Below are 24,294 nucleotides of genomic sequence, written 5' to 3'. Positions count from 1 at the left end.
GGGCGGGCCGGGCCGGCTGGTTGGGAAGCATCCTTGGAGCCAGCCGCTTGCGTCCCGTGCCGGTCAGCCAGCCTCACGCCATGAACCGTGAGTCCGACCCCACCAGCCTTACACACGGCTTCAGGAGGGGGTCTTGAATGCCAAGCTCAGCCGCTGTCTGTCTTCTCTGCAGGGAGCAGCCCCTCGTCCCAGCTCCGGGTGCTGCCGTTGCTGCTACTGCTGCTGTTGCCCCAGCCCCCGGTCCTGCCCGCCGCCCCTGGGGCGCCCGCGTCGGGTAAGGGTCCCTTCCCAGGCCACTGGGAGTCCCCGACGCCGATTCTCCCCGGCGGGTTCCCAGACCCGCCCCACCTCATATCACCACACCCCCCCCTCAACCTAGTTTCCCCTCTCTGCCTGTAACGCCTGGGAATGGGAGGGGGGTGGTGCACGAATAGACCCCCGAGGGTGTGGCCCCGGCTCGTGGTCCGATGAGGATCTCTTGCCAACCTGCGCAGTGGGGCCGGCCCCTCTTTCCTTCCTCCCCTGCGGTTGTTCAAGTCTCAGTCCCAACAGACCCCAAATGCTTCCTGGGGAGGGAGACGAGATCTTGGAGAGAGTCCCTCTTTTTTCAACCTCTAACTTTGGAGATTGAGGAGGTAAAGACGCATTTGTAACTTCTCTGGGGGTGGTGGTGGTGGTGGTGGTGGTGTAATCTTCATCTGCCAGGTCCCCACTGAGCAGGGGACCTGCCTAATGGGAAACAAGCTGAACAGGTGTAACAAGGGCCCCAAGTTCAGGATCTGGGCTCAGAATTTGAACCCTGGTCTTTCTGACCACAGACAGAAGCCGAGATCTCCCCTCTCTGCTAGTCACGGTGCACCCCTGCTTCCTTCTGGCCCAGAGGCGGATGAAAAAGTCAGGATCTGTAAAATTCCACCTCTCCGAGGTACTGGGGGTTCCAGGTAGAGGGATTACTCCTCTCTCAGCCTCCTTTCCTCCTGGCCAGGCCAGCAGGGCCTGGACCTGACTCCCTGCACCTACTGTCCCTAGCAGGATCCAGGAGAGGATAGTGGCATGGAGGGGCAGTCTGAGCTTTTGCAGTGGTGCCTGGTGGATCTGGGGCTCAGAGGAGAGGGGGGAGACACGTCTGTGGGCTACAAGGCTGACCAGGATTCCTGAGGAAGAGGGTTTCATTGGGTGCATGTGTGGAAGGCAGAAGGGTGGAGACTGTTGAGTGGAACAAAAGCCTGGTTTGCAGCTAGCAGGGGATGTCGGCATGGGAGTCACCTCATCCCACTCACTGGCACCTGCCAGGACCGAGAGCTGCAGCCACTTACAAGAGGGGGGACTCACAGGTGGGCACTCCAGAGGGCCACAGTCATGGCTGAGGGACACACGGCACTTTGCAGAGCTCAGGGAAGGGAACAGCTGCCTGTCTGTGTGAGGAGTGGAAGGCAGCTTCCTGGAGGTGGTGACGTTTGGACCAGACCTTGTGGGAGGAGGGGCTGAGTGAGAACTTACTTGGAAACGGGACAAAGGGTCTTCCTGGTGGGAGCAAAGGGCAGATGATGGGGATGTGCGGGTTGTGAGGCAGGTGCCGGTGGAGGGGATGCAGGATGAGGGACTGGGGGTGTGCTGCAGGTGACTGGAAATGGGAGACCCAGGAGGGGAGGGTGACTTCAGCAGGTGCAGGATGCCAGGTGTGGCAGGCGCAGAGGATTGGGGGTGCTTTTGTGTTTCTAAGTCTGCAAGTAAACTGAGGGCCAGACTACCCAGGCAGCTGCCCCAGGGGGGTGAAAGGCTGGTTGTTTGCCTCTGCCCCCCCACCCCACTCTGTCTCCCCAAGGAAAAGCAAAGGATAGGAGGAGATAAGGGTACCAGGACAGGAAGGGGGCAGCAGGGGACGCTGTGTCCACTTCTGTGGGGATTAATTGTCCAGGCTGAAGGGCAGGGCCGTGCCAGGGGATCCTTCACGTGCATGACCAAGCCCTCCAGCTCCTGCATTTGGCCATGTGCCCTCTCATGAGCCAGTGAGGGGGCATGATCTGGTGACCAGAGCTGCGTACCAGGCAAAGAGGCTTCAGGCAGCCATCCCAGTGCCAAGCCATCTCTTCTGCCGCCTATCTCTAGTACCAGCTGGGGCTGTGGGCTGGGAGGGCCAGGCTGGGGCGGGGGGCTTCCTCTCCAGCTGTCCCCTTCCAGCTGCTGAGCCCAGCTGCCTGGACCTGGCACAGTGGTGACTGGCTTTGACCTGGAGTTGCCTACCCAGCCAAGGTGTAAGGCTTGGCCTCCTCTTGCCCTGACTCAGCTGCTCAGGGACCTTGTTTTTCTCTTGGGCCATGAGGCCCCTTAGCTTTTCTAAATATTATTCTCAGGGGATTTGGGGCCGGTCTCTCTAACTGACCTTCTTGGAGCCTACCGCCTCCGCAGCCCAGAGAACTTGGCGTTCCTTGGCCGTGTCTGTACCCTTGTCATGCTCAGCCCTGAGCCTGGAGCCTCATCTCGGCCCCCTGCAGTCTGGGGAATGGGGCGGGGGCGGGGGGTGGGGGAGAGGATATTTCCTTGCCCAAATCTTCCGGAGAGATCTGGAGCCAGGAAGTCGCAGTCTATGGGGACACAGTCCAGCTGCCGGGGCTTCGGGTCTCGTGGCAGTGTGATTGTGCGGATCAGCCTGGCCCTAGGTTGTAGGGTCTCTGCTGATGGGTCAGGGTGGGGATGGGAATCTATTGTCGCAATTACCTGGAGGACTGGGGGGAGAGACAGGCTCAAATGGAAGCTTCATGGGAGCATCTTCTCACTGGGAGATTAGAAGTGAGGCCCAAGGATCCGGGCTGGGTGTGGAGAACTCAGAATAACTGTGACCGGGTGTCTGCCTCTCCCCAGCTCTCTTTCTTGTTGATTTGGGGATGTCCTCTGCACAGAACCGTGTTGGCATGAAAGCATACAGAATTGAAGTGGGGTAGAAGGAAGGCCTTTTTATAGCAGTTCTTGGAGGTCTGCTTGTGGCACAGAATATGGGCAATCTTGTTCATTCAGCATTTTTGAGGTTCACCTTGAAGGAGAGGGGGCCATCCCTACCTCACCTGAGATCACTTTGGCAACCCGGGCCTGGGCACCTTCAGGCAGAGAAAGGGAGAGGGGAGGGCAACGAGTTGAAATCCACACCTGGAGCCTGGGTGAGGTTGCTTTCTCTGAGCCTTGAGTTCCTCATCATGCAGCTGGAGACACCCCTCCTCCTGGGGCAGGTGTACTAGCTTGTGGGCCTGGATGGCCATGGACTTGGTCTGTTGGAGCTGCGGTCATCCCCACTGGCTGACTGTGATGATCAGTCTCCTCTCCACCCATCCTGGTGCCCTTGGACCTTGGATCAGTGGCAGCCCCTGCTGCCCTGGCTGGGGAGAACTTTTCCTGCCCCGGGGGCAGCTGGTGTTTATGGAAGGAATGTGGAGGAGGAGGGAGGGAAAGCTGGACCGTGATGGGGGCAGGGCTGCACCTCTGTCTTGGTAGGACAGGGCTGTGGGCAACAGCTTCAACATCTGGAAACCCTCAGCTCAGATCTGCCGTCGCCTAGGAAAACCAGGGGTCTCTTGGGCCCAGCTGCCTGTGTCCTTGCCTTAGGTGCACAGACATTTGTTCAACGCTGGCCAACACATCTGGACTCCAAGGTTGAGCCGTGGCTGTGCACACACAGCGTGTACCCAGGAGACGGAGAAAGTCAGGGAAGGTGGAGTCCCTTCTCTTGGTCATTCCTGGTGGAGAAGGGCCAGAGCCAGGGCTGGCATGGGCAGGGGGAGTTAGTGAAGACATTTGAGGGTGAGGGGAGTCAGGGAAAGAATACAGCTTCAGGCTTTGAGACTCAAGAAGGGGTGTCTACAGCATGCTTGGGCTGTGGGTGTTGAGATCCTAGCTGCGGCAGGGCTGGGGGGATAGAGGCTGGGAGGAGGGAGGCCTGGGGTTCAGCCTCTGTGCCTCTGAGGGCAGCCTGGGGCAAGGGTCCTGGGAGCCTCACGTGGAAGCTGGGCAGATCAGAGTGGCAGGAGGGGCTGATGGGGAGAGCTGCAGCAGGGCTGGTCGTGAGGCTTCCTGCAAACTGCTGCAGGACCCAGGGCTGTGGAAGCTGGAGTCTGGTGCTTGGACTGGGTCCCTCTGGCCAGGTCCGCCCGCCTGCCTGCCTGCCTGTAGCAGCATGATAAGGCATTTGTGCCTAACACTCTCCCCCTCAGGCCCTCCCTCCTTCACCGCTGCCCAGGCCACACCAGACAGACTTGTGGGGGTAGTGGGGGGGTCGCATTCGGCATTAAGCAAAGTTGTTTGCATGATTCTTGGCCATTTTTGCTTGTGTGTGCATGTGTGTGTGTGGAAGGGGGACGGGCAGTACAGAGGGCCCCTTCAGTGTGTGGGAGGAAGTGGGGGCAGGAGGGACCCTGAGTGTCCTGGGAGAAAGTGAGGGGCACACCCCAGGCCAGACCTTGTCCGGGTCATGCCCGCTGATTACAGCACTCCAAGAGGACCGAGCTGTCTAGGGGTAGGGTGGGGGAGTCCCAGGCTGTTCTTGCCTTTTACTACCCTCTTGTTAGTTCCTGTAGCTTGGGTTCTGAGATCAGATCAGTAAACGTGGTTACAGAAGACACTCTGGCATTTTCTGTGCATGGCCAGGGCAGAAGACTCCTGCTGGGTGGGTGAGCTGCTGCCTGGGCTTGAGGGAGAGTTTACCCTCCCCCACCATGACCCTGAATTGCCTCTCACCTGGCTGCTGCAGGAGGGCAGGGGTCAGAGGGTTCTGGGTTAGGAGCAGGGTGGGGCTTCCTGTAGGAACTGCTTAGGATGCAGGAGGGTGGATGGGGACCACCCCTCACCTTCCCCATGGCCACACCTGCCTCAGGACCCTACAGCCAGACTCCACCCTGACCTGGGCCACCTGAGACTCAGATCTGAACCTATTCCCAGGTCCAGGGTGAGGGGTGATGGCTTTCCTCAGCTGGGAGGGCCGAGTCCAGAGCTGTGGACTGGAAGTGAAGGGATGGACAGCTGGCCAGGGCTGGCTTTCTGGGCGACCTTGTCTCTACTGAGCTTCCCCACCAGCCAAGCAGGTGCTCTGTTTGTACTCCCACCCCACACCTCCTGTGGCACAAGTGGAGGTGTGAGATCTTGCTTCTCAGAGCTGGGGGGCAGCCCCCTTCCAGCGCTTACCCTTTTTTTGAACCCCACAAACTATATACTCACTACTTCTGTTCTTTGAGTGAGCAGGAAGTGAATGATCTAGAAGCCTGTGGCTGCAGCCAGTGTCTTATCGGTTGTTTCCTTCATGCTCATGCCTGGGGTCTCGAGTCTCCCTCTGTTCCTCTTTGGTGGTGGCGGGGAGGGCAGAAGGAGGAAGAGAACTTCCCCTGGGGGCCCGATGTGGGTGAGGCCCAGTGCAAGGCCTGGCCACTGGCTGCATGAGTGACCAGGGAAGGCCCTTAGCGGATCTCTGGAGTCCAGGGACGTGGGACAGAACTACTGCTTGCATGAGTGTCACTGGCCCCTTCCTCCCCATCGGGGGATGGCTGGGGCTCAGCAGACCCTTGTCCTGCAACATGGCTTCTGATCACCCTTTTCTCACCCACAGTGAATCCCTGCTGCTACTTTCCATGTCAGCACCAGGGTGTCTGCGTCCGCGTTGCCCTTGACCGTTACCAGTGTGACTGTACCCGCACGGGCTATTCTGGCCCCAACTGTACCATCCGTGAGCCGAGCTTCCAGCGCCCCCTCCTTCACCCTGGCAATCTCCTGCTCCCTGGGCTTTCCCTCCCATACCCCACCTCCAGATCTGCCTCCTGCCTGAGCTCTTGAGCCCTGACTTTGTTGTCTGCCATCACTCCCCAGCCCCTGCCTGTTCCCTGCTGGTCCTCACCCCCAGCCTCCACCCTAGCTACTTCTGGTCCTACTTCTGAGCGAGTCCCAACTGAGAGGCTCCTGTCACACTTGCAGCTGAGCTCTGGACCTGGCTGCGGACTTCCTTGCGGCCCAGCCCCACGTTTATCCATTTCTTGCTCACGCACGTACGTTGGTTCTGGGAGTTTGTCAATGCCACCTTCATCCGGGACCTGCTCATGCGTCTGGTGCTCACAGGTGGGTGTGGGAGTGGGAGATAGGGACAGTCCTGCTTGTTCTCAGGAGTCCTGCCGAATGCTAGAGGTGTGTGTGTGTTGGGGGGGTTGGCTGGGGAGGGGGGCGGTGAAGGTGGGGGAAGCACCATTTCACAGTCGCTTTCATCTTCTGCAGTGCGGTCCAACCTAATTCCCAGCCCGCCTACCTACAATTTAGCATATGACTATATCAGCTGGGAGGCCTTCTCCAACGTGAGCTATTACACCCGCATCCTGCCCTCGGTGCCCAAGGACTGCCCCACGCCCATGGGAACTAAAGGTGAGCTGGACCTAAGTGGGGCAGAGAAGGGTCACAAGAAATACCCAGCTATTCTTTGGGGAGGAAGCAGGCAGAAAAACACTGAATTACTGACCCATTTCACACATAGGTGGACTAGGCAAGTTGTAGGCTACGTCTAGGACCAAGGCTGAGGATAGGAAAAGCAGCACAGGGCTTTGCCTGAGATCATCCTGATCTGGCTCACAACTCCCATTAGAAAGGCACCCTTGAAAGATGGAATCATGGGTTATTTATTAACTGTTAGATAGTTTTGCATGCTTCTCCAGGGTGGATTACAGAGAAGTCTACCATTTTTTTTATTTATCCAGGACCTCACTTGGTCTCATTGATAGGGATTTTTCTCCCAAGGCCTTATTACCATTTCACACCTTGGGCCTCAGTCCAGAGCCATCACTTTAAAGTAGTTAAGAAACCAAGAGGAAACCAGAGTACCCATGGCTGCTGTTATTTTGGTTATGGCCACATGGTAGCGCTGTTGAACACTGGGTCTGTGCAGCTCAGTGATTATGCTTGAGCCGATTTAGCACCTTGCATGTGTAACAGGTGTTTCTGCTGGATGTTCTTTTTGTTATTATTTATTTATAATCTATTTTGAAGGTTTCACTCGCATGATTAGCTACCATTCCAGCATCCTAACTGTACTGCCAGGAAAATTGCATCTCACCTACACTTAAATTAAGAGCAAACAACTTCTCTTAATTCCTTCCTGGGTGCCAACTTCTCCAACATAAACATGGACAGGAAAGTTCTCTCAACATTCATAGTGCAAGACACTCACTTCAAGTGGATGCCTACTTGAAGGCATTTAAAATAGGTAGGCATGGCCATCATCTGGCCCAGTGGTGGTGAAGATGCTCCTTATTTGAGTGTCTGTTGGAGTTGCAGTTCTGGCTCCTGACTCGGCTTGCTGTTGATGCAATCCCTGGGAGGCAGCAGTTGATGGCTCAAGTAGTTGGGTTCCCCCCACCTGCTTAGGTGACCTGGATTGTGTTCCAGATCCTGGCTTCAGCTCCCAGGCCATTGTATATATTTGGGGTGTGAACTAGTGAGCATCGGCTTTGTTTGCTTGTGTCAAATAGATCAATAAAAATTTAAAAAATAAGTTATACTCACAAACTGTGCCCTACAGGCTCAATGGGATCCAGTCCCTGCTTTTGCACATGCATTTGCTTGTTTCTTGGTCACCCCTGACTGTCTTCTTGCTGGGTGGGTATGATACTGAGCACAGGCTCTGCCCTGTTTAATGTGTTTGCTCTCTGTATTTTCGCAAAACAAACTCACTGAGCCTTGATTTGTAAGTTCATACTTGTTCTCGGAGATTCTCCAGCCATTGGTTGACTCTCTGAATGCTGAAAGCAGTTGTGGCTGGGTCAGACCAAAACCAGGAGGCTAGAGAGCAACCTGGATCCCCCCATGGGTAGCCCCACTTGCTTCCTCACAGTGTATGCATTAGCCGGAAGCTAGAATCAGAAGCAGAGTGGGACTCTAACCCAGGGGTCTCAGGCCGTGTGTTCATTGCCAGGCTGAACACCAGCTTTCCCTGATTTCTGTCATGCCTCCTTTGCCACACTGTACACAAAGCCACTGTGTGAAACAGAAACCACCTGGTTTACCAATAGGCCCAGGTATCTCTGTTCTTATCTCCTTTTTATTCCACTACATTCCCCGCCCCCCACATGGGAAAAATGACAAATGTGCACAGAAACAGACAAGAACGTATGATGAATGCTTGTGCTATCTTCAAGTTGGAGAACTTAGCCCACCACCATCTACACACCTTCTTCCTGCTGTCCCCTCTCTGTGGCAAAGGCCAGTTGCAATCCTGGTCATCAACACATCACTCCTGGATCTTTTGTTAGAACACAGGGACTGCTCTGCCTGGCTCCAGTGGTGGGGGAGGGAGGGGCAGAGATGGTTCTAAGCAGCCTGTTCCGGCTTCCTGCTTGACTTTCCTGGTGAGGCCAGAAGACCGATACAGGAGGTAGCTGCTGCTCTTTCCTAACTCCCTGACCAGGAAAGAAGCAACTGCCAGATCCACAGGTCCTGGGCCGCCGCTTCCTGCTCAGGAGGAAGTTCATTCCTGACCCCCAAGGCACCAACGTCATGTTTGCCTTTTTTGCACAACACTTCACCCATCAGTTCTTCAAAACTTCTGGCAAGATGGGTCCAGGTTTCACCAAAGCTTTGGGCCATGGGGTGAGTACTTGGGCAGGGGTTCAGGACCACCCTGGACCTAATGTGGCAGCTGCAGGTCATTGCTGGGATTCAAATCATCCCAGTGAAACCCTCTCCATTGGCAGGTGGACCTTGGCCACATTTATGGGGACAATCTAGAGCGGCAGTATCATCTGCGTCTCTTTAAGGATGGGAAACTCAAGTACCAGGTAGGGCTGGACTGAGGGGCGGGGGTGTAAGGGTATGGGAAAGGTCCCTTTTGTCTCCACTAGCAGAGGCTGCAAGGGGGTCCTGGGTCATGTCCTGAGAGGATTAGCTTCACTGTACCAGGAGAAGAGGCGATAAACCCCCAAGAACAGCAAGGCAGACATGAGAGTCCCATGAGTGGCAAACCGGACCTCTTAGATGGCCTGGGGAGGTAGACTTTGGAACACAATACGAGAGGGTTGCTTGCCTGCAGCATTCATTTAACTACCTCACGGTGTTAACTGGGGACACAGGGTGCCTGACAGTGGCTGTTACCTAGGGCCACACAAGCGCTAAGATTCAGTTCCATAAGGTCTTTGTGTCTAGCCCAGCATGGTTCAGTGGAGGTATCACGTGGGTCATGCACGTAATTAAATGTTCTGTCAGCCATGTGCACAAGGCTGAACAGAAGAGGGGAGGATAGGAGTGGGGAAAGGAAATATGACTATCTTCTTAGAACTACATCTATGAAATACCTGAAATCTGCTATTTATATTAATACAATTACAAAATATAATTGTTTAAATTTTAGGAAGTAAACTCATACCAATGACCACAAAGGTGAAAAAAAAAGGGTAAAAAGTAACCCAAGAATAAGATGTATTTTAATGACTTCTTACAGTTAATGCAACATGTTGGGAATATTAATATTATATGCATCCATCTAAAATGTGTTCATAAGATTGAACCTTCTCTTTATCTCGTGATCAGTCTTCAAACATTGGGTCTGACTTTGCAGGACATTTCAATTTGGATGCTAAATTTTCATTGGGAAGAACTGATCTGTACATATATTTGTATTTTATAAAACTTAGAAGTGAGTAAATAGATTCCCATGCTCAAGTTATTGCAAGCACACATGAAGTTTTGCCAATAGCCGAGTATCAGTTTTCCAAGGTGGATCTTGGGACAGGTGTTTGGTGTGGTGCTTGATGTGCCAGCTGGGATGCCCACATCTAGTGTTCAAGTCCCAGCTCTGCTTGGGGTTCCAGCTTCCTGCTAATGCACACCCTGTGAGGTAACAGATGGAATTCAGTCACTTGAGTCCCTGCCACCCATGGTGACCTGGGTTGAGTTCCTGGCTCCTGGCTTCAAGTTTACCTTGTGGGTTCCTGGGGAGGAGACATGACCGAAAAGAAATGGGGGAACGGTGCTCTCTTGGGTAACTGACATAGTTTATTTCCAGGGTTCCAGTTTACATACATTCAGCAAAGCAACACTTCAAACATAGTTCAGCTCAGACAATGGCTACAATGATCAAGTTTGATATACAACTCATGTCACATGTGTGTAAGTAGGGCATTCCAGGAGAGCTAACAAGGCACCAGGATCAAAGCACCATTTGATAAGATACTGATAAGATATTGATAAGGAGCACTATGATCTAGGATGTTTGGCTAACTAAGCACAGATGTTCGCCATATATTAGGGAAGCATGAAAACATATCCAAGGACTCATTTGGGGCAAGAGTGCGCTCTGGGTGAGAGACCCTCCACCTCCTCTTACCCTGGGGCCTCTTCTCAACAGGATCCCATAGGCCTCTGCTGTCCCAACTATCCTGTTGGATGTATTCCAACACTGGCTTTGGCCTGGCCCAGCCATTAATGTTGCTGGCTTTTGGGGAGTGGGTGGAAGATTCTCTCTCTCTTTTTCTCTCCTGTCCATTTCTGTGTCTTTCAAGTAAAAATAAATACATAAAAATATAAAAATGTCAGTCTAAACCAATAAAATCAAAATGAAATAAAATCCAGTAAGATTCTTTATCCACGCTAGCCAGATCTCTAGTACTCTAGTACAGTAACTGCTCATGTCTGGTGGCTACAACCCATATTGGAGCTAGCAAATCTGAATACACAAGAATCAAACCCATTGTGATGCCAGCCACCGAGGAGAAGCTCTGGGTGCTACCAGAGTGTTCAGGGGATGGGAAAGTTAGAATTTTTTGGGAAAAGAGGAGGAGGAAGCATGAGGGAGGCCAAGAAGGGGCAGGGGCTACTCAAGGAAGGCTCATGTGTACAGGCTGGGTGCTGGGGAGCAGCTGGGGTGCTCAGAGAGAGGTGAGAATGACTCCAGGTGAGGGTGGCAGAGGCCGTGGAAAGAGATCCAGTGTCTGCCAAGAACAGAGATGGCATGGAAGAGATTTAAGTCAGTCTAGTAGTATCTGCTTGTAGTATGAATGGACTGTCCAGCAGTGGGGTGGACATAGGCAACCTACTTATGTGGAGAAGTCGGGCTGGAAGGGAAGAATTAAGTGGAGTAGGATGGTGGAAGAGGGCCCGGCACCTGGGGGATTAACCTGAGGGTTCAGGGGAGGGGCCAACTGGACGCAGGAAGTTGACGTGGGGATGGGGGCAGAGGTCTCACGGTCCTCAGGTGGCTCGGTGTCCCCATCCCACACCCGCAGGTGCTAGATGGAGAGGTGTACCCGCCGTCGGTGGAAGAGGTGCCTGTGTTGATGCACTATCCCAAGGGTGTCCCGGCCCGGAGCCAGATGGCCGTGGGCCAGGAGGTGTTCGGGCTGCTGCCGGGACTCATGCTTTACGCTACAATCTGGCTGCGTGAACACAACCGTGTGTGTGACCTGCTGAAGGCTGAGCACCCGACCTGGGACGACGAACAGCTCTTCCAGACCACCCGCCTCATCCTCATAGGTGAGGGCTCTGGGCCAGCTCCAGAGAGAGAGCCACAGCGTGGGGTCAGAGGCACAGACCTAGGGTTGGATTCCTGACCCTTCTGCTTGCCAGCGTGCTAACCTGAGCAGGCTGCTCTCCTGCAAGACTCACTCTGCAAACATCTCCTTGGGGTGCACGCTGGCTGCACAGATTTGTCGAATGCTGAGTGAAGGGAAAGGTGCCTGGTGCCTTGTAGGCCTTCTGCTTATTAGCTGGGTGATACACAGCAGCTGGGACTGGCCATGCCCAACCTCAGTTCCCCCATCACACATGCTGCATATGGTCGTGTGCTTGAGTTCCCAAGCCATATGCCGGGTCAAACACCAGCTTGTCCAGACTTTGGGAATCTACGTGCTTCCTGTGCTGTGTGTGCCTTATGTCTTCCTGGCGTGCGGTAGCTTCTGGATGCCTCAGCCCAGGATATTTCTGTGTCCCCTCCGGGGGTGAGTCTGAGACTTGAAATGTCAGATGGTTTCCTGCCTAGGAACTTGGCCTCCGATAGTCCTGTACAGGCCATGTTGGTTCTGACTCATTTCCTCTCCTCATTTCTGGGCGCTGATGGGCATGGCTGGTCCCAATTATAGAGCCTGATTTACTAGTACCTGGAAGAGTCAGGCATCAGGGATAGAAACAACCTGAGGATGGCGGAGGGGCTGGCTCTGATGGGCCAACATTGCAGAGACCTTGACCAGAGAGGGCAAATAAGTGGCTGGAAGCTGCCCAGCACCAAGGGGTGCCCAGCACCAAGTTCACCAAGAGCAGGACTCCTGACTCTCTGCATGTCTAGGGCTTTGCTAATCACCTGATGGATCAGGTGTGATGTGAGCTTGGCAGAAACTAAGAATCAGCAGAGCCAAGTGACTGTCCAAGGTCACTTGCAGAGGGAGATGTGAACAAGGTCTGGCTGCCACTGAAGTTCTTGAGAGATGCTTTCCCGAGACTGAATGGCTGCGAGGGGTGAGTGAGGGTGGTTTGGAGGGGGTTTCTTGTCTTAACTTCTGCACTTGGCCTCCCACTTCTGCCCCACATGCATCAATAGGCCCGGTGCCCCACGCTCCAGATGCAGTCCTTGTCTGTTCTTTATCATGACCCTGCAGATACTGTTGCTGCCATTGCTCAAGTGCATGGTTTCCAGATGAGTAAAGCCAGGGTCCTAGAGATGAAGGATCCCAGCCTGGGTTTTGGCTGCTGGAGGGGGTGCAGCCAGGCCATGGGCCCAGCCCTGCTTGTTCTAAGTTCTGTTGCTTCGGGTCCATTGACCAAAATGTAGTTTCTGTCCTTATCTGATTGACCAGTTATCCTTCTGTTATGCAATGCCTGCTTACTTCCGCCCAGGTTGGCTTGCTCTGTAGCTGGTTCTAGAAGGTCAGAGGCAGAAACTGGTGATCAGAACTGAGACAGAAGAAAGACTTTCTCTGAGATGTGTTTAGGACTAGGCTCAGCGTCTGGCCGTACTGTCCCACCTTGGTTGCATCTGAGTGATTTCTTCAAAACCACCTCCTCATTGGAGGTGTCAATGGAATGTCACCCTCCCTAGGGTCACACTCCACTTCCCCGTCTTTCATGGTCTCCCCCACCTCTTTGTCACAGGCTGTGGGTGGTTCTCCAAGGATCACAATATCAGTTCTTGGGCCCCCTCCTCTGCCAATCCTGCTTAGCCATAGCAGGGATATCTAGAGCCTTCATTTAGAATAGGATAGTTGCTGGTGCTCTTATTTGTGAGTGTAGTTTAATTCAGGACAGGAAGTTTCACTTTCACATCCTATGATAGAAAGATAAAGTGGACGTGGCCCACGAAGTGGAGACCATAGTGATACTAAAGAACAAAGCAAGTGTTTTCCCAGCAGGTGGTTATGTGCCCTTGAGCCTCTGCTGCATCTCTGTCCCCCGTTCCCCTGCAGGGGAGACCATCAAGATTGTCATCGAGGAGTACGTGCAGCAGCTGAGTGGCTACTTCTTCCAGCTCAAGTTCGACCCTGAGATGCTTTTCAGCGTCCAGTTCCAGTACCGCAATCGCATCGCCATGGAGTTCAACCAGCTCTATCACTGGCATCCGCTCATGCCCGACTCCTTCAAGGTGGGGTCACAGGAGTACAGCTACGAGCAGTTCCTGTTCAACACCTCCATGCTGGTGGACTATGGCGTCGAGGCTCTGGTGGACTCCTTCTCACGCCAGAATGCTGGCCGGGTAAGCCTCAGAGGATAATTGCTGAGGGCAGTTGGGCTCTGGAGCCGCATTCCCGTTTCCTCTGCTGTGAAATGGGGGTGTGGCCCGGCTGCCCTTCTCCTGGACAGTGTGGGCATTCCTCCCTGGATGCTTTGGCACAGCTGTTCACACAGCCACAGCAAGCTTCCCTGCAGGTGTACGGGGAGATAGTGGCAAGCAAGCCTGAAGTGGCTGCTGTGTCCTGGTCCTTTGGCTGTTACACTCTAGGAAGGGATGCTAAGTGAATGACAGCTAAGGTCGTGTGAGCACTTCCTGTGGGCTCAGGGCTTTGTAGATGAGAATTTTTTTTTGGTGAGAATTATCACAACAGGTTGATCCCTGAAGCAGGGATTGGCATTTGGTGCGATGGTTGTGTCACTATCTCACACTGGGGTGCCTGGGTTTGTGTCCCATTGTTGCTGCTGTTCCAGTCTCCTACTGTTGTGCACCCTGGGAGGTGGCAGGTGAAGGCTCAAGTCTTTGGGTCCCTGCCCCCAGAGGGGGACATCTGAATGACTTTAAGGCTGCTGGCTTGCACCTGGCCCAGTGGGCCTTTGAGAGGTGAGTCAGCAGATAGAGGCTATTTGTGAGCTCTTATTCCTTTCTGTTTCTCTATCTTTCAAATATATAAAAAGTAAAACAAATGAAAAAGAATTCTCAGTTGGAGCACAACCTTACAGACACCCTGATTAAAAAAAAAAAAAAGAACCGTATGTCAGGAAGCTCACAATGCTCTGGAAATTCGGAGTTGGATAGTTGGGGATTATGGGTGAGGAAGTGGTGTCTTGGCAGAAATCCAAAAGGTGTCGGGATTTCCCAGGTGAAGAGGTTGTGTCGGGAGCCAAGGATGATTGTATTTCAGACAGAGGGGTCAGCACGGGCAAAGGCCCGGAGTTCAGAGGTCACAGAAGTTTGAGGAGCAGGTGGACAGTCAGGGTATGGGGATGTGTGTGAAAATGCTTTATTAAATGCTGATATATTTATTTGAAAGGCATAGAGAGAGAAAGATTTTCCATATACTAGTTCACTTGCTGTATGTTCTCAGCAGCCAGGACTTGGCCGGGCCAAAGTTGTGAGCCAGAAAGTTCATCTGGGTCTCCCATAGTGGTGGCAGAGACTAAAATACTTTGAGTCCCCAAATGGTGCTTTGCAGGAAGTGCCTTAGCAGAAATTAGATCAGAAGCAGAGTAGCTGGGGTGGGCACCAGGCACCTCATTAGGTAATATAGGTGTCCCCAGCAGGGCCTTTAACCAGCTGTACTATTTCATCCACCCCTCACTGCTTACAAACTCAGAAACCTCAGAGGGGCTGAACTGTGTCCCCCCCAAATCCACTGCTGAAGTCCTAACCTCCAGGAGCTTGCTGTGTGAATGGCTCTTGGAGGAGGGAATGAAGGCTGTATGAGGTCACCAGGCTGCGGCCCTCACCCAGTGTGACAGGCATCCTTGTAAACACAGGATCATGGGACAAGACACACCCAGAGGGGAGAGTGTGAGCAGATGCGAGGGGAACAGACCATGTGTAAACCGAGGAGAAGCCTAGGTGGACGCCACCCTGTGGACACTTTGTACTTGGCCTCTCAGCCTCACATGGCGGGAAATAAAACTTCTGTTGTCTCAGCCCCATGGGATGAAGTGTTGTCATGGCGACCTGGCACATGCACGACCATTGCCTCCTTCCTGCGATTTCCAGTCGACTCCCTCTTACACCTCCTTTCTCCTCCCTAGTTGGAAGCGCCCATCTTCACCGCCTCAGTGCCTGACCCCCTCAATCCCATCCCCTTGCTTCTGTCTTGTCCTGGTCCCTAGGCCTCTTTTTGAAGTTGCACTGTGTGAACTTGGACTCAGCTATCCTGAAGTTAGCACATGCCACCACCAGCGGGCAGCTTCCCCCAGTACTCTTCATACATGACCTCCCTGTTGGGGGCTAGTATGTACCTGACATGGTGACAATGGTGTCGTATGCTTTGTCTGGCTTATTTGGCTACAACCATGTCAGGAGGATGTCCCCAAACCTCCCATTTTTTGTGTGATGAAGGACCTCGGGTTTTAAGTCACTCTCTGAGGTGTGTCTGTCTGCTTTCAATCAGGGCTGCTGTCACAAAATATGTCCGTCTGCATGGCTTTAAACAGCAGAAACTGTCTTCCTTCACAGTTCTTTAACTAGAAGCTGGAAACTAAGCTGTCAGCAAGACCACACCCTCTCTGAAGGCCCTAGGGAGGGGACAGTTTGTTCCAGGGCTTTCTCTCAGCTACTGGGGATGGTTTGCAGACATTTCACTCCAATCTCAGCGTCTCCTGGGGTGTGTCTCCCTGTGTCTCTCTTATCTCGCAGGGACTCCCAGCTACTGGATTAGGGCCCAACCTTCTACAGTGCAGTCTCTTCTTAACTTGCCTACATCTGTGAGAACTCCACAGCAGTCCTCCTCTCTCCCAAGGAGGACATATTCCAAGACCACCAATGGATGCCTGAAAATGGAGATAGTAGCAACTCCTTTATGTACTGTGTTTTTCCCATGCACGCGTGCTATGACAGAGTCTAATTTATAAATTAGGCACAATAACAGATGAACAACAATAGCATAATAACACAGAGCAATTATCATCATACACTGAAGGTCAAGCTGTGTGAATGTGGCCCTTGCCTTACTGGCTGTCTTGACCCTTCCTCTGAAGCTGATGATGTGAAATGATCTAGAATGCCTACATGATGTGATGAAGCAAGGGAGATGATGTTGCCCTTATGATGTGACTTAAGACTGTGTCCACTAGCACTGTGACACCAGATCTGAAAAGTGAAAAGGCTACCAAGTAACTTACAGGAGAGGTAGGATATGTGGTGTGTCTACGGTGCACAAACACATGATTTATGTCTGGGGCAGGAGAGGAAGGGCTGGCACAAGATTTAATCACCCTACTCAGAATAGTGTGCAATTGAAAGTGTTTACATAATGTAGTTCTGGAATTTTCCATTTAGCGTTTTTAGACCGTGGTAGATTGCTGATAAGTGAGACTGCAGAAAGTGAAACTGGGTAAAGGGAGACTACCCAGTGTTTAGGAATAAGATCCTATTTGCAGGTACTGGATATTAGGGCTTCAAAACATCCTTGCAGGGTGTACAATTCAATCCACAGCAGCCCCACCCCTGGAAAATGGTCGGGCTGGGATTGGTGCCAGTCCTTGTTTACTTTGCTCCAAGGAATATGAATTCCTGCCCCAATTACACCTGTTCTGTCAGAGAGAGCTTTCTCCTTAGGTAACATTATCGTTTCTTCCTAAGTGGTGGAGTTTTCTTTAGACCAATGGTCCTCAGCTGTCAGAGTGCAATCTTTTTTTTTTTTAAAAGGTGCATCTATTTAGTCAAAAGGCACAGTTACAGAGATAGATGGGGAGAGAGAACCTTGCTGGTTTGCTACACAAATGGCTGCACCAGCCAGGCCTGGGCTAACACAGAGCCAGGAGTCAGAAACTCCTTTCCTGTCTCCCGTGAGGGTGATGGGGGCCCAGATCCTTGAGCCATAATTTGCTGGCTTCTCAGGAGCATTGGTATAAAACAGGATTGGAAGCAGAGGACGCGGGACTCCATTCTGCATTCTAGTATGGAATGTGGGTCCCAAACAGCAGCTTTCCCCCGTGTGCCTCATTATTCCACTCAAGAATGAAAACCTTTTCCTGAAGACTTCTTTCTTTCATCAGATTGCCTGGCCTTGACCCCTGTTTTCCCTCCTTTCACAGGGGAGCATTGCAAGGGACTAAGGAAAGTTCATGAGCGGTACTAAAGGGGTCCTCGTGGCCCACTCCTCACTGGACACTCAGAGGGGGGTCGTGAGAGAGAGTGACCGATGTAGAATGAGGCCACAGACCCAGCCTTGTAGCTGCTAAGTTGTGTCAAACTATCCTAGCTGAGACAGGACATGTGTCAAAGTTCTTATAAGATTCTTGGTAGCCTGGCCTGGCTGTGGGACCCCAGCTGTGCTTGTCTCTTGGCAGATTGGCGGTGGCAGGAACATAGACCACCATGTCCTGCACGTGGCCGTGGAGGTCATCAAAGAATCGCGAGAGTTGCGGCTGCAGCCCTTCAATGAATACCGCAAGAGGTTTGGCATGAAGCCTTACACCTCCTTCCAGGAGCTCACGGGTGAGCAGCTGGCTCTAGGACACAATCCTGCCCTTGAGGAACTCAAAGGGTGGGCAGCATCAGGAAGGCCAAGTGGGGCCATACCTGTGATTAGCACCATGACTCTGGGAACCAGAGGGTTGGTGTGGGTGGTGAAGGATAGCCAATGGCCCTGCAGCTGGGCCTTAGGGCTAAATGGAAGTTTTCTCATTGGAGTCACGAGTATTATACACAACACATAGGAGGTGCAAAAACCTTGGTGGCAAGGTCAGTGCCTGCCTGGTAGGATGGTCTTAGGTGTGGCTGCAGTTGAGAATTGATATTGAGGGGTTGGTTAGCGATGGGAGGTTGGTGTCTTAACTGTGGATTCCATGCTAAAGATTTGGATTTTATTTTGTTCAGTGGTTCATCAGTATGCAATGATGTACCAGCTCCGTAAGAATCATCTGGAAAACTGATTAGAATATAGAATCTTCAGACACCTTTAATAGAATGGACTTGGGTTCTACCCAAGAGTCTGTACACACACACACACACACACACACACACACACACACACACTTAGAGTATCCAATGGAGAACTCAACTCCTGTTTAGCCTTCAGATCCAGCTAAAAGCTCATTGGCTTCACCTTCTCTTGTAGCCCCCAGAATCATGGGTTCCAGTTTCATGGATGGTCCCACTCTGTCTTGATGTTTTCCTCGTTTTACTGCAGGTTCCTCACTCACATACTCAGAGTTACACACACACACACACACACACACACACACACACATACACACACACACAACTGTAATGTCGTTTTCCCAAGGTGCTCAGATGCTGAGTGGCCAAGTTAAGAGCCTTTGTCACAGGTCATGGGTAGCCAGTGAAGCAGGGATGTGAAGTGAACTCTGCCCAGTGTCCTGTGAAGAGTGAGTTTGAGGGAATGGTAGGGAAACTCTCAACCTGTCTCCTCAACCTGTGCATGTACAGGTGTCATGGGGAGGGGTGGATCCTGGGGTCAGTGAATGTGGTCCTCACTCATTGTTAGGTTTTCATCTTTCATGACAAATAATCCAGAGGTACAGAAAGACAATCACTGCCTTTTGGTGTGTGCTTGGACATGTACCTTATATCTTTTAATCTCTTGTAGATTACATGGACTCAGACCAGGATAGGAAACTTGGAAACTCACCTGTGACAGAATAAAAATGGGTGGTGTTCTTCCTGCTGACATGATCAAGTAATCAGATCCCAGAAAAGTTACACATTTCTAGGTCGGAGACCCAGGCCCAGTTACTCTTCATTTGGTAGCACATTCTTTCCCAAGACTCAGTCTAGACTAGTGGTTGATTTTTTTCTTTCTTTTCTTGTTGATTCTTCCAACACCAGCAAGAGGAAGTTTGAGGCATTTTCCCAGTTGGCCAAATTTCCCTTCTAGAGACCCTCTTATCTTGGAAAGACGTAAGTACCGAAGGTTCCCACAGGTCTGACGGTGGCTTGTCCCCCTTTCAGGAGAGACTGAGATGGCTGCGGAGCTGGAAGAGTTATATGGGGACATCGATGCCTTGGAATTCTACCCAGGGTTGCTTCTCGAGAAGTGCCAACCGAACTCCATCTTCGGGGAGAGCATGATCGAGATTGGGGCACCCTTTTCCCTCAAGGGTCTCTTAGGGAACCCCATCTGTTCTCCAGAGTACTGGAAGCCAAGCACGTTTGGTGGTGAGGTGGGCTTCAACCTCGTCAAGACAGCCACACTGAAAAAGCTAGTTTGCCTCAATACCAAGACCTGTCCCTACGTCTCCTTCCGTGTGCCTAGCTCCAGCCAGGATGATGAGCCCACTGTGGAGCGACCATCCACAGAACTCTGAAGGGCAGGGGTAGCAGCATGCTAAAGGGGAGAGCTTGTTCTTGTCAATCTGGAAGGATGAGGCCAGGCTTGAGACAGCCTTTACATGCTGGTTTTTTGATCTGGCACTGTCTATGTTGGGGTTGACATTTGGGACTTGGCGTCTCACTCGTTACTGGAATGTTGGTATTTTGTTCTAGAACGCTGAATTTCTGGTTCACTCATCAGAATGTTTGGGGTGGTTCTCATTTGGCCTCTCAGAATGCTGGATCCTGGTTGACATCTTGGAATGCCATTGGGTGTTCTAGAATACAGAACTCTAGAAAGTTGGGTTATTTTTGCCCTCTGGAATCTGGGTGGCCCTCCAGAATGTTTCCTCTTGGCAATTCAGAATGTTGCATTCCTGATTGCTGATCCAGAACAGAGGTGCTAAGCTGGATCAGAACTGGTCTGATTATCTAGAGGTCGATTTGACTAATTCTTCTATTCTGTAAAGTAGCCACAGGACAGAAGAACTTACTGCCCAACAAGAATGCACTGCCTGAATCTGCCTGCACTGAGGGGTAGTTTTGTCCACTTAGACACTGGTCCAAGGAGGTAGAGAGAACAGGTGGGTGTTTTCCTGCACTCTCAGTTGGAAGCCACTAGAGCTCTGTTCCCATCCAGCTGAACTCATGGCAGCTGTTTCCCATGAAGCTAATAAAAACTCTTTCCAAAGTTGCCTGTGGTGTGCCTATTTTTGGCTCCATCTTGAAAAATCAGCTGCATCTTTGATCTGAGCCACCGCCAGGTGTGCTCTAGTTGCCAGTGTGAACTTTCTACTGGGACCTGAATCTTGACTGTGTGGATGTTTTCCCATGCTGATGTTGCCCTTCCCAGGCCACAGCCCTAGAACACTCAGTGCCCAGCCCCTGCAGATGTGCCATTTGTCCTAATGAAAGTCATTCCCTCTTTTATGGAGTACTGAGAGTGCAGGCACCTGGGGAGGAGAGCCAGGTTGGAATCAGGCTCTGGTTGAGCCATGGGCCTGTGCTCTTGGTGCATCCGGGCTTGGCTCAGTGTCAGGCCTGTGTCATTCATGGTCGCAGACTGAAGGGTGGAGTGTGGTCTGCACTGAGGTTCAGTTACAAATATTTATTTTCTTCAGTGCTGTGTGCCAGCTGCTTAAGAAATCAACACACACAAGGCTTCTGCCCTCGTCCAACTCACATTCCAGCGGGGCTAACACAGACCATCAAGTGATAGAATGGGACATGTTCAAGGTGAGGGTGACTTTCCCTTTTTGCCCCGTGCTCTCCTGTCTGGCTTTGCTCCATTGAGTGAACCTGGGGCAGCTGGGATTCCTGACTTTAAGACAAACTTTGCTCTTTTGCTTACATCAGTCTGGGCTTATGTCTCCTGCTGACTGACCGCTGGCCAGGGGACCCAGAAGTATTGGAATGACCCTGAGGGAATTTTACTTATGGGAACCATAATAGGGATAGTGTTTTGTAGTGTCCTCTGCTAGGGTGGCCAGTGATGAGTGCAGTGGAGTGGAAGGCTGGGGTGCTAAAGTAGGATGGCAGCTGGGGCCAGGTGTAAAAGGGGCTATTGGGCTGGTAGATGGGTAGGGTCCAGGGGATTTTGTCTCTTGCAAGCAGGTGCCTGGACCAAATAGAGCTTGCCTAGTGTGAAAAATTGTGCCTGAAATGTTTGCAAAGGGATTATGTCACCTGGAGTCAGAGGCTTCTTCAGAGTGGTGGATTTTTTTTTTAAGATTTTTATTTATTTTTATTGCAAAGTCAGATATACACGGAGGAGGAGAGACAGAGAGGAAGATCTTCCGTCCACCGGTTCACTCCCCAAGCAGCCGCAATGGCTGGAGCTGAGCTGATCCAAAGTCAGGAGCCAGGAACTTCCTCTGGGTATCCCACTTGGGTGCAGGGTCCCAAGGCTTTGGGCTGTCCTCGACTGCTTTCCCAGGCCACAGATAGGGAGCTGGATGGGAAGCAGGGCCATCAGGATTAGAACCAGAGCCCATATGGGATCCCTGTGTGTTCAAGGAAAGGAGTTTAGCTGCTAGGCTACTGTACCAGCCCCCAGAGTGGTAGATCTTAATCTTCACACAACAGTCATTCCTGGATTTTTTATTTAGTGGGAGTGATGGTTGGTTTTCTGAGCCAATTTGGCTGGACCTACAGTGTCCAGGTAGCCAACTAAATACCAATGTAGGTGTGGCTGTGTGGTGTGGCTTTTTTGTAGATATAGTTAACATCTTTTATCAGCTGACCTTAACTGAAGAAGATTACCTGTGATAACATTGGATGGGTCTCATCTAATCAGCCAAGCAGCCTATTTTTTGGCTACATTATGGCATTTATCTCTATTTCACTTTTAAAAAGCCAGGACATAACAACAAATGTCCCTTTTTGGAAAGTCTTTAGAGATGCACGAAGCACACTTAGTCCAGGGAAAGATGTTTGTTTATTCCACCTGGGATGTGGACAGTGCTGTCTTCAATGCCCACAACGAAAGCTGTCAAGTATCCTCTGAGCTTCGGCAAAAGGTCTCAGTTCAGGTGGGCCGAGTGAAGGTTTTCCCAAAGTTATAGCCAAGAAACTGACCTCAACATTCAGCTCCTCCCTGGTTACGACACATTCAAAAAAACAAAACAAAATATTTTTCCCTACCTGGAACTTTGCTTTGCTGGTCTCTTGCTGTGATTGTGTGGTGCTTCCTGGGCTGGCTGTGCTGGAACCCAAAGCTGCTTGTCACCACCTGAGCTCCCGATCCACTTCCCTCTCCAACCTGAAAGCACAGACCTTAATCTAGACACCCCAGACTCTGCTCCTGCAGATGAGGTTTGTGGCTTCTGGCCTTGTCTTCATCGGAATAATGCCTTGCCTTCATCTAGTGAGCTATATTAAACATCTAGCTCTTTGAGAGGTCACTGAAGGAAGTTTCCAGTAGATGGATTCCAATAGCGAGTGCCTATCAGGAGCTGTGTGCCTCATTTCTGAACAGAGGCACGGATAGAAGAGCTCACACACCCCAGGGAAGGGGAGGAGGCCCGTAGTTTGTTGTGCTATTTGTGACTCGGAAGAGCTCCTTCTGAGCTCTTGGGTTGGGAGGACCTGAGAGGTGACCACTGGATGCAAGCAGCAGGCATATGTGCAGAAGCTGGAGTCTGGCCCAAGAGAAAGAAGCTTCCGGAAGTAGTGGAGGACCAATGTACACCAGGGATGCATGAGATTATCAGCAAGAGAAGACAGCTTTGGCAAGAGCCTAGAGAGAAAGAAGGGAGCCACGATCGCTATCGGAAACGACCATGAGCCAGCGCTGTGGCTCATGTCTGGGTCTGCTATGCATTTAAAGTGAAAGAGCCGAAGATTGCTGTGCTGATGTTTAATGCATACTACAGTTGATTTATCTAGCTTACTTGTTGATAATCATTTGGATGGTTTCCAATTTTTTGACTCTGTGGCACATTTTAGCCCTTATAACCAGCCCTCTGTCTCAAGCATCATCTTTTGTATACATGAATTATGGAAAATTATTCCTGTTCTCTATTCAGGATCCTCTTCTGCATCTTCTCTCACTTTATGGTCTGGTGGGAAGAGTATGTGATCTGTGAACAGCCATGCACCATTAGTGAAGGGGAAAGGGAACATACCTTTCTTAGGAGTCTACTCCGGGCTCTGTTCTTTTTCTTACCTGTCTCATGGAACTCTTCTCCAACAGCCGTGTAAGTAGTTTTTTTCCTGTTTCACAAAGGAGGAAATTTGAGAGATGGAGAAATCAGACACCTGTCTAGAATCACACAGCATGGAGGTGGAGGGAGGTAGCTGTGAAATCCCTAAACATGCCCCATGCAAGTCATCTGGGAGCTGAATTGCACCTGGGATGGCGGAAGGAGGCTGCAGCGACGTGGTGGGCATCGGATGTTGATGCGCTTCCTGGTGCCTTTATCAACAGACCCTACACAGAGGCCAGTGCGCTGACCATGCTGCGCTATCTCATGGTCATCCCTCCTCTTCAGACACGTTACATTTTCCTTCCTCTCTCAGTGAATCACTCTTTCCAGGCGTGACTTCTTCTTTCTCATGGGCGACTTCCTGTCTGCACACCACGCTGGTGTTCCCTGACCTCAGCTGGTTCCTTGAAATCTGAAACACCACAAGACTGCCATTGGCTCATTCGCCCCGCCCTCCCTCTGGCTACAACCAGTGAGGCTCCAGCCTAGAGCTCTGACTTCCTCCCATGATAGTGGGACTCAAGTACCTGGTTTTTGTCTTCGTTCCTAATTTTGGCTCATATGGGAGGGATTCGAGACAGATACTCATTTCCTCCTCATGTTCCTTCATTCCATGGAATGGACAAGGAAGCCTGGTGCTGTTTTCCTTTTGTTGTGGTAAAACATGTACTTACCCATTTTAATAATTTTAAAGTATGTAACTGAAGAGCATTTAGTACATTCATAATATTGAGCAACCATCCCCAGGGTTTGGTTTGAGAACATTTTTATCATTCCAAAAAGAAATCCTGTACCCATTACACAGCCACTCCCACTTTCCTCCTCCCCCTCCCTCAGTCCCTGGCAAGTATCTATCTTTCTAAGTGCTTTGATCACTAAGTGTATGTTAGGCATTGCACCAGTTTC

General features: G+C 51.5%; 1 protein-coding gene across 1 annotated transcript; it reads left to right on the top strand.

Moving 5' to 3' along the window:
- Positions 1–20,376, top strand: PTGS1 (prostaglandin-endoperoxide synthase 1). The gene is made up of 11 exons (XM_004593726.3): positions 1–87; positions 173–274; positions 5,588–5,704; positions 5,950–6,090; positions 6,244–6,387; positions 8,423–8,604; positions 8,709–8,792; positions 11,235–11,481; positions 13,404–13,690; positions 17,698–17,845; positions 19,322–20,376. The coding sequence occupies exons 1-11, from the start codon at positions 81–83 to the stop codon at positions 19,675–19,677; spliced, it is 1,815 nt and encodes a 604-aa protein (XP_004593783.2). The 5' UTR covers positions 1–80; the 3' UTR covers positions 19,678–20,376.
- The last annotated feature ends 3,918 nt before the right edge of the window (positions 20,377–24,294 follow it).

Source organism: Ochotona princeps, chromosome 14, assembly GCF_030435755.1.
Source record: "Ochotona princeps isolate mOchPri1 chromosome 14, mOchPri1.hap1, whole genome shotgun sequence".
Taxonomy (NCBI): Eukaryota; Metazoa; Chordata; class Mammalia; order Lagomorpha; family Ochotonidae; genus Ochotona; species Ochotona princeps.
The sequence above is the reverse complement of the archived record's forward strand: the minus strand, read 5'-3'. Positions and strand labels throughout refer to the sequence as shown.